This window comes from Myotis lucifugus, unplaced genomic scaffold, assembly GCF_000147115.1.
Source record: "Myotis lucifugus unplaced genomic scaffold, Myoluc2.0 scaffold_0, whole genome shotgun sequence".
NCBI lineage: Eukaryota > Metazoa > Chordata > Mammalia > Chiroptera > Vespertilionidae > Myotis > Myotis lucifugus.
In genome coordinates this window covers 41,058,505-41,068,721 of record NW_005871048.1, presented here as the reverse complement: position 1 = coordinate 41,068,721, position 10,217 = coordinate 41,058,505, and the positions used below count along the sequence as shown (strand labels likewise).

At 46.1% G+C, this 10,217-nt stretch overlaps 1 protein-coding gene across 3 annotated transcripts in view; it reads right to left on the bottom strand.

The window, feature by feature from the left end:
* Window positions 1–1,785: 1,785 nt before the first annotated feature.
* Window positions 1,786–10,217, bottom strand: part of MRPS27 (mitochondrial ribosomal protein S27) — an 82,346-nt gene continuing 73,914 nt past the window's right edge. For all 3 annotated transcript variants that reach the window (XM_006081345.3, XM_014451825.2, XM_023750900.1), the window contains 4 exons: window positions 9,812–9,914; window positions 7,585–7,727; window positions 5,534–5,704; window positions 1,786–2,924 (listed from right to left, as the gene is read on the bottom strand). In XM_006081345.3, coding sequence (XP_006081407.1) covers window positions 2,685–2,924; window positions 5,534–5,704; window positions 7,585–7,727; window positions 9,812–9,914 — 657 coding nt within the window. In that variant the 3' untranslated portion in view covers window positions 1,786–2,684. The remainder of the gene's footprint in view (window positions 2,925–5,533; window positions 5,705–7,584; window positions 7,728–9,811; window positions 9,915–10,217) is intronic.

Genomic DNA, 10,217 nt, shown 5'->3' with positions numbered 1-10,217 from the left:
TTTAATGACATCAGATTAACCTTAAGTAAATACTTTTCTACTCCACTGTCAGGCTATCCCGTCTCAGAAAGGCTTTCTGGCCTGAACCCAGGGGGACTGACCCTCCAGGGTTGCTGGGACTGTCCTGTGACTGAACATCCCGTGTCCCAGGAGACTCCTCAGTCCCTAGAGCCCTCAGTTTGGTCACCGTACCTGTTCCATTTCACATTCTGCCATAGGCACACTCACCTTAGAGGGTGTTTTATAGATGAAGATGTTGAGCTCTGCAGAGAGGAAGTGTCAGCAACCAAAACCCTCCTGCCACCGGGTATAACAAAGGATGTGAGGTCCCCTTTATAAAGCCTTCACAAATCGTCCTTGTGTCCTTGATCTAGCTTTTTTGAAAAAAAAATACATTTTATTTATTTTTTACAGAAAGGAAGGGAGAGGGATAGAGTTAGAAACATCGATCAGCTGCCTCCTGCACATCCCCTACTGGGGATGTGCCCACAACTAAGGTACATGCCCTTGACCGGAATCGAACCTGGGACCCTTCAGTCCGCAGGCCGATGCTCTATCCACTGAGCCAAACCAGCTAAATCCGATCTAGCTTTTAAAGCCCAGAATAGAATTTATTTTCAGACGCTTTTTTTGTAACAAACTGTTTGTGAACATGCCCAGCTTGGATTTGGAACCCCTAACGTTCCTACACAATAAACACACAGCCCAAGTAACTGCTTTGTTTTAGACAAAGATCCCAGTGGCGACTGCCACAGTCTCAGCGGCATTGCCACCGCCTTTGGCTTGGACATCCCTGTCACCATAAAGGTAATGACATCCTCAGGGCAGCATGCGGCATCACCAAAAGGTCAAATCAACGGGGGAGGAAGGTTATTTTCAAGCTAAGAAGCTGTTATTTAGAATAAAAGGCAATTTTCCTGACAAAACTGTTGAAAAGCATTCCTCTTTCCCCATTTTCTAAAAAGATTTAAAACATTTATCATTCTCAGAGTTTGAAAAGTTCAGCTCTGAAGTAGAACTCTGAAAAGCTGAGCTCTAACCATGTAATGAAAAGACAGTAACACCACATATTTTGCTCTTATGAGTCACTAAAGCCAAAGCCCCCTGAGCCCATTTTAAACTCCGTCCCTTCCTCACCTGCACAGGCCCATCGAGGTTACGGGGACAGTGGTGTTGGATCCCGCTGCCTTGTTGGAGGTCACATTACAGCAGCTTCATTTGGGCTCAAGACCCCTGGTTCCAGGTATATATCCTCAGACAGCAAAATCACATAAACCACCGTTTACCCTTTTCCATATGGTTCATAGGTCAAGATCCAACCACTGAGCCACACCAGCTGGACAAAAAGGTACCTTTAGATTTATCTTGGACTTTCCTCTTGCTTTAAGGGAATGGCAGAAAAAGCCCTGCCCTTGATAAACCAAATGTCAGAACTGGCTTTGGATTACAGCCCTCTACCTGAGTTAGATTCAGCTTTGCTAGCAGAGGGCCCGTGTGGGATACTAACTGCAGGTGTATATGGAGGGAATGTGCAGGGTGAGGCCCGCAGTTTCAGGTTTCTCATTTACAACGGGTTCCTGGTACCTCCCTCATGGGGTTGCTGGGGTTGTTGGCACACAGTGAGACTTCCATAAGTGTCAGTCTAATGGAGAAGAAGGGTTGAAAATATGTTGCTGAAAATCATAGTAACTATGATGAGATTCCCTATGTCTCTCTCCCTTCCTCAAAAGATAAAGAACACATTAAAGGAAAAAAAAAAAAAAGAAGAAGAAGAAGAAAACAGAATCCAACAAAAGAATCCAAGAACATTTATTTCCACAGGTTCTTGATAAAAGACCGCAATCCAGAATAGAAGTACACTGCTCTTAAAGGCAAAATTACACAGCAAGCAAGAGCTACCCCAACCCCTTTCACAGAGAAACTTCAGGAATGTTGGCCTCCCGAGGGTTTGATAATTACCCATTCTCCCATGCACTGGAAGCCCACGCTGTCCCAGATTTTCTGCAACTTCTCTGACTGAGATGTGTGTTCACAAGCCTGTGTGTGTGTGTGTGGGGGGGGGTGGGTGGGTGGGTGTATGTGTGTGTGCACACAAAAGGCTCATCTGACCTACTTAATGAAGGAGCTGAGACAATGGGTTGGAAAAAGGTACCTCAACATGATGGAGAAGCTCCCAGCCAAGGAGACTAGCTTTCTCCTCAAGAGTCCTTACATTCTAAAATGCCACAGAGGTGCCTGCAATTTGAAAGCCATTGACTGACCTTCTCCCAGTTCAGGTCTGGGTGAGACACAGGGAAGGAGAATGTGGAGACTGCCCCAGAGAGGAGAAGGGACTGAAGTCCCAGGACGTGCAGTTTGCCTCGGGTGGGGGGAGAGAGACCATTCGAAAGCCTGTGCTTGAGACTGGATACCTGAACCCTGGCCCCTGTCAGGAGCTCCGAGGTAGCTGGTGGCTGCAGTCTGACTGCTTTCCTAGTTCCACAGCCTCTGGAACTAAAAGTGGGCAACCTGCACGGGCAGACACAAGGCCTCTGTCTGTAGAACATCTCGGTGTTCCTCGCACAGGTGGACGGCTTACAGAAGGAGAAGGCGGATGGAGGAGGCTGAGGCTGCCATCACGGTCACAGTGAACCCATGATGGGGCTGGTGAAGTCCCTGTGGTGGGGCTGGGCTGTGGGGCCCGGTTAGGCAGCCGCCTTTGCTGCTTGCTGAGCCAGGTGCTCCTGCTTCGCCTTCTCCCTGAACTCCTGTTCCCGCTGAATCAAGTACAACAAATCCCGATGCCACTGCTGCAGCTTCTGCTTGTAGGTGGCAATGTCCTCTGCTTCACAGGCGGGCAGCTGGTCTTTGATGAGCTGGGTGGTTAGAGTCAAAAGATTCTCTGACTCAACTTTGCCCAGAGCCTGAAGCTGGGAGTGTAAGGCCTGTTGGAAAGAAAGGAAAAACGAGGAGAAGGGCGTGCGTGTGGAAGAAGGATACAAGGAGGAGAAGAGGTAAATCCCTTGCAAAGTCTCCACACATCCAGCTTGCAGGAAAAGGCATGCGGTTGGGACCCTGGCAGAGGCCTTCCATCCAGGCACTGATAGCGTTTGCTCCGTTTCCCCCCAGCCCAGCCATTTGGCTAAGATGTACTACATGTCATTTCTTCCCCTTCACTTACAAACAGTAAATGAAACTCCATATGCTGTGATTCCCTCTAGTTTCTTGTTTTAAACCACAATGACAGCACAGGCATAACAAATCAACATTTCCACCCCGCCCTGCACTGAACCGAGCAGCCAACCCCAAGAACAAAGAACTCAAAGATGCAAACAAAATGGCAGAAGCGGCTGATAAACTGGAGGAAGCCCCTCCACATCTTTTCCTTCAGAATCACCGAGATAAATGTTGGCCTGATGCGCGTTCCTTTTAACAGATGGAAGCCATTCAAGGACTTCTTGCTAATGGCGCACTAACAGCTCCCGCGGGTGCTGCGCTCCACGGGCTCCACCTGCCGCGCTCACAGGTCAGCCTGTAGTGCTGACTGCTCCGCTCCATCGGAAATGGCAGCTGGGTTTGTTCGCACTGTATTCCCGGGGAAGTAACGTACGAAAAACACTAATCTACTTAAGTGCTTCAAGATGTAGATCACTGGAGAGAGCCACTTACGGCCCAACTAGAGCTTATGCCACACAGCTCCATGTTCCAAACAACTGCAGTTCCCTGGCACAGGCGAGGAGGTCTGCTCCCAGGGGGAGCGACTGTGAGCAGGTCTACAGGCTTCAGGTAGTGGCCAGAGGCGCAGTGTGATGGGTCTGTCATATAAAATTTGGCCCAAAACAAATTACCTGAGACTAATAAACATGAAGCAAGAGGAAGACAAGGAAATATAAGATGAAAATCATTATTCATGGGGTTTGAGGCCAAGGAGACAGCTTGGGACATCAGAATAAGGACTCAACTCTGAGTCAGAAAACGTTTGTTCAAGTCTAAAGTCTATGGGCTGGTTTCTCTCAGCCGCGGTGTCCTGTAACATGGATGAGCCGCATCTGTCACCCAGGGCCACAGTGAGGACAGACGAAATGCAGTGGTGTCTGATGCACAGACAGTAGTCAATAAGTATTTGTCTCTTGTCTTTTTCTGATTTTTTTAAAAATGTTTTTGGAAGTGTGAGGACTAAGAATTTAATTTAGGCACTGATTTCTATTCTTTGAGGTTAAGTATATAAGAAACAATAGAAAGAGGTGGTAATTTTCAGTAACGGTGTGACAGCCCTGGTCAATATGAATATGGTAAATGATAATCTATGGGACTCAGAAGTTTTTATTTTGTTTTTTTGGCCTTTCTATATCTTCAAAATTAGGCAAAGTTAATTGGAAAAGAATTAAGCCAGCTCTACTGTTAATTCTCTGTGAACATGGATTAACCTTTCTTTCTCAGTTTTCAAATTATAAAAGGGGAAGTTGAGCAACGACCTTACAGAATACTGGAAGAAACAGTTGCTAAAAGTACAACAGAATCCCCCTTATAACACGGGGAAATAGGTATCTCACAGCTGGTTCATGATAATTACGGAAAAGATGTAAAGGTTATAATCTGGCGAAATGTACATCTCTCATCCCAAAGTGACATAATGGGTCAGCTGGCATGGATGCGAATGGTTTCTGCTTCATACAAAGAGTTCTCCTTTGGGTAGCACTTTTTTTCTCTTTGCACAAAATAGATGAGAAAAAGCAAATAAGAGGCCAAGGGTTTAACCAGTGGTTCTCAACCATAAAATTATTTTCGTTGCTACTTCATAACTGTAATGTTGCTACTGTTATGAATCGTAATGTAAATATCTGATATGCAGGATGGTGTTAGGCGACCCCTGTGAAAGGGTCGTTCGACCGCCAAAGGGGTCGTGACCCACAGGTTGAGAACCGCTGGTTTAAACTCTGAACATGGCTCTTCTTTTCTGACGACCACAGAGGCTTTGGGGGTGTTAGCTGAGAGCTACCAAAGGCAGCTTCAGTGCTCAGGGCTGCTGAAAGGGAGAGTGGCCTTGTTTCCATCTTCCACGCGGGACAAGAGAGCATTTCTAATGGCCTCATACACAACACCAAGCCGCCAAGAGGAGCAGAGGAAGATGCCTGCATCTAACCTTCATCCTGCTCAAGTGTGGCTCGGTAATTCCTACCTGCATCTCTGGGTTGTCAAGCACGCTTAGCACAACATGGAGAAAGGACCAGATCCTTTCCTCTCGGGGTTGGAGTCAGGTGATGGCTAGGAGGAGGCAAGCTATTACCGACCCACCAGGCACATGTCAGGGATGAGGGGTAATGACATGCTGCCTTAGCGAACAAAACGGTGACCCATTAGCTCAAGTACAAAAAGGAGCCTAGAAATTTACATTTGTTCCTTTTAAGACCACTTCCTGTGTGAAGCAATAAAAATGCAATTTTTGATGTCAGTTTTTAACGCCTTTGTGTGTGACATTAATGCATGAAAGGACTGCCTGTCTATCACTAAGGCAGAGAGCATGCTTAATGCACAGCTGAGTGCTGTGACTAACCTTAAATCGCTCCAGGTAGCGGGGAAGCTTGGACTGTTCGGTTTCTTCCACGTCCAACTGCTCCACCAGCTCTTCTGGGCCCTGGCTGTCCTCCCCTCCTTGGGGCTGTTCCTCTGAGGACTCCTGGGCCGGAGCCGTCAGAGCCTGCAGTGCTCTGTCCAGCACGTCGAGCTGTGGGGCAGAAAGGGGCAGGGACTCATCAGCTCATGGCCCTGAGAGCACATTGAGAAGAGAGGCTGGAGAAGGGAAAAGAAGGAAATCCAGGATCTAAAAAGTCGTGAGAAGAGTTCTCTTATCAAATTATAGGAACAGAAATGGTTATATGATTTCCATTGGATACATCCTGTCAGACGGCATGGAAAACTTCGTACAAAACAAATGGTACAAATAAGCAAGTGCAAAATTATTTGTATATGAATCAGCACAAGGGCATTTGATTTTACATTTAATCAACCAGGTAGGAATCCAAGAATTATGTTCAGTGGGCACAAAAGAATGCCCTTCCCACCTCCAGGTCTTTCTTCCGTAGTCAGTTTGGAATTGGGAGAAAGGCAAAGAAAAACCAGCATAGACCACAACCAACAAAGGCCACCGCGAATGCACGGTGAAGCTTCTGAGCCTCGGCGAGGGCCTCCTTCAGATGTTAGCTCGCAGAGTATCTGTGAATTAGGGATCCGCGCAACCCACATTGCTGCTGGCAAAGACCAGAGGCACACGTGAAATTCACTTTCACGAGGTGGTGTCTGTGACTTAGAAAGGAAGTAAATTATACAACAGAGGCTTTGTTTTGTCCCCTGCCCCTCACCACTTTCACCTTGGGGCACACCTCCTCGACCCAGAGGGACTAATCATCAGAGATGGCACAGAAACAACCTCACAGCCAGCCCTAGCACCTGTTTCAACACAGATTAATTCTGTCCATGCCACGTTAGAGCAAAAATCCAGAAATACTCCAAGGCCTTTTAATGGCACTAATACATTGCACTCAAACCTGACACATGCCCCATTCTTGCTGACATCTGAATCACATTCTTATTAAGTCAGAACACAAAGAATGCAGATCTGGCTCAGAGTAGAAGGACTATTTCCTCGGCAAAGTACTGATGTACAATTTTGTTTTCAATCACTAGCACTGACTATAGCAGGGCTAAGTAGGGATATATATTTAGAAGTGTGTATGCTGTTCTAAACCTGGCAAAGAACATAATGGTTCGCTAGACATTAGCATGCAGAGCCACTACAGGAACCAGACTTGTACATCTCCCGACTGAAATGAAAGCCAAAAGGCGAGTCCTAGTGATCAGGGTCAAGGTAAAACAAGTAAGCAGCTCACAGTTAACTTTCACAGCCTAGAAGGAAACAACCACTCTGACACAAAAGCTGCTTGGATAGGAGTGGACACTGGCTTCCACTGTGGGGTTAGTGTCATATGGCTCTAAGATCCCTCATCTCCTGTAGCCTGAGCTAAGTCTCGTAACTGGTGTCAAGAGTCCTCGGTGACTAAGAGAGATGAGCTTGGGACTGAAGGACAGCCCCCTAGTCCAGGCAGCACGAACGCCTTGACCTCTAAGGGACATCTGATCTGGGTCTCAGCACTGGGCATTCACCATGGAACTCATAAATGGAAGGGAAAGAAGGCTGTGCCATCTCTAGTCCCCAGATTCATTTCTGTGGGCTCAGGAAAAGTTGCCATTTAGTCTCCCAGGGCTCTAGGGTACAGCAAGGCCAACATTTTTAAGTGGAATCTTAACCTCTCCTGAGCTGCCACAGAGATTTTATTGGGGAGTGGGCAGTATTTTATTGAACTCAGGGGAGGGGAAGGGGTTCCCTCCTAGACAGTGGGCTATAAAGTCAACAGTGATCTTATTTTCTAGTACATTTGGTCAGTAACATTGAGAATGCTTGTGGCTTTTCATTCCTTTTCATCTGAATAAGTACATGATTCTACAGAAATAAAAAAGAAGTAGGGGACAGGGGAAGACAATAAAAACAAATACAAAACACAACTTAAGAGGTGGCTAACTCCCATTGAATTAGGACGAGGAACATACCGCTTCTCTACATAGCTTTCCATCTTCTGGGGAGGAGGCCACCTTCTCCATCACCTGAAGGGCTCTGTCAAGGTAGCCTGGTCGCCACAGCAGAGGCATGTCGTGGTACACAGCCCGCAGCCCTCGCTGCAGTTCCACCTTCCCTGTGGCCAAAGGAACAAGGAGAAAGCTCAGCCATGCCTTCCCACTAGGCCTGAGACAGAGGCGCCCGTGCACACCCACCGGGCAGCTCTAGAAACAGAGAAGGATCATTTCATATCTGAGCCGAGGGCCCTACCCCACCCAGCCACCTGTGACATTTCAGATGGATGGTGCGGAATGTGGTAAGATTCACTGAATATGTTTTTTAATACACAATTTTATGAACTTGTTTCTCCTCTTTTTCACTTGGACTGGTGGGGATTATCATGAGGACGTCTGCAGCGTAGGCTGAGGGCAATTTAGAGAGGCTGATATATCTGCGTCTAAGTGGAGCTGCCCTTATAAAATGAGTCAAACAACTGAAATACTACTTTTGTTTTAAGAACAAAATCTTCCTCAGAAAAAAATTCTACCACTTCCCTACACTGAAAATCTTGTCAACATTGGACAACTTGACCGGCCAGGAAATGTGGGACAGTTTTTGAAATGCTCCCAAACGTCCCATTGACTGTCCTCATGAAAAAAATAAAAATCCCATTTTGCTCTTTTGTCCTTTATTTGAGCGTTATCAGTGCTAAAGGCATAAAGTCCGCATCATCCTCTGGCTCTCAGGACATGAGTGTTCCTCCTGGTACCTCAAACCATCATCCCCCCTGGAACTCAGGATGCCAGACAGCAGGGTCCTCTGGTGGGGGCACTGTCTGTACTCCTGGGGCCCAGAGCCCCCTCTGCACTAATGACCAAAGTCACCTTGAGCTGTCAGGTCTCAAATCCACCTTCACTTATCTTTCCTGGGAAGGAGGATTTGGAAAAGCTCTAGCAGGACATAAATAGACAAAGCTTATCAGGTGACAGCTAACTTTAGAGCTTTAAGATGCTTGGGGCCAGACTGTGGCCACATTCTGGGAAGCGGCTGCCATCGAGGTGAGAGGGGCTGTCCAGCACAGGACACAAGAGCAAACAGCTTCTAATGGGATGGCTGCCAGTCCCAATGCCCCAGGGCCTCTGCTCAGAAACAACAACAAAGTACATTTTCTTAGCCCTGACAACTTCCTGAATAATTCCTATAGTATAATAGACTTGAATGCACACCTGAAGGCAAAAACATGTAAATCAGAATTGAAAAGAGATGGCAAATAAGGAGAATATGACTTCTTAAAAGTGTTCAACTCTTTTGTGAGTCTGACAGCCCGTCTGGTAAACTCTGAAATTCCTCCCTGAGTCACTTTATATCAGGATCAACCTCCAAGGATGCCACATTACATTCTATTGAAGATAAACTTCAAAGGCAGCCAAACTGCTATAACAAAATAAGCAGCTCAAAGTTAACTTTTACACCTTAGTAATGAAATAGCCAATGTGACGATTTTCAAAAAACAAAGGTCAGGAGAAGCAATGATTAATCAGGAGAAGGTGCTTCCTCAAATGCCTATCAAGTCAGACAAAGCCTGGAAGAATAATGACATAATTTGCACTTAGCAAACCTCTGCAAACAGGGCACATTTAAGGCTGAATCTTACTTGCCCTGATTGCACAGAGCCCAGGTTCTGAGGCCGCACTGCAGAGGCTTCGCCTCCTGACCCGGCTGGTCCAGGGCAGTCAGGGCCCTTCCCCCGCACAGCACAGCCACACTGTGCCAATGAGCCACTCACTGCTTTCCTGAAGTGCTACCAGTGGCGCTGAGTTTCTCTTCCCTCACCCGAAAACAATACCAAGGAGAGGACTTCAACCCTAACTCTCAATGTCTTACTCCCTGGACTTCAGATCTAAAGAGAGAGAAAGATGTTAATACTGGAGAAGATTCTACTGGCTGGTTCTCCCAAAAGGGGCCGGAACTTTCCTTTTGCGCTCTAGCCCTTCCTCACACTGATTACCACTAAATATAATCTGTGGCCACCAGCACTAGTTCTCAGCTTGCAAGTTGGCAACAGTAAGGCCATCAAAGGTTATTTCTTTGTGCCTAAAAGTGAAAGTTGTATAGGAATTTACCAGCAAATCTAAATCAAACTATAATTTTATTGTGAAGGAGAAAAGTGCATTAGTTATCCCGATGAAGCACAATATCTGTAAGGATCACTGAGCTTACCCAGAAGTGCATAGCCATACAGCTGGGAACTCAAACCCACTGAGTTCTTCTGCTTTAGGCCTGGGAGTAACAGGGATGCACCGAAGTTCCTCTCCTCTTCCCACTGCAACAGAATATACCAGGTCACTGTCCAGACAAGCAATGACTACTTTACACAAAAACGTGATTTTTAATAACATGGAGGAAAAAGAACATGTCATAGCATTAAGTTAAAAAAGCAAAATAATAAAGCTATAGATACACTATAATCACAATTTTGTAAATAAAAGGTATTTGTGTTTAATGAAAAACACAGGATGTTAACAGATTTCTGGGTAGTGAAATTATGAGTAATTTTGGTTTTCTTCTTTGTACTTTTCTTTATTTTCTAAAATTTTGGCAACGAATAAGAGCTCCTTTTACAATC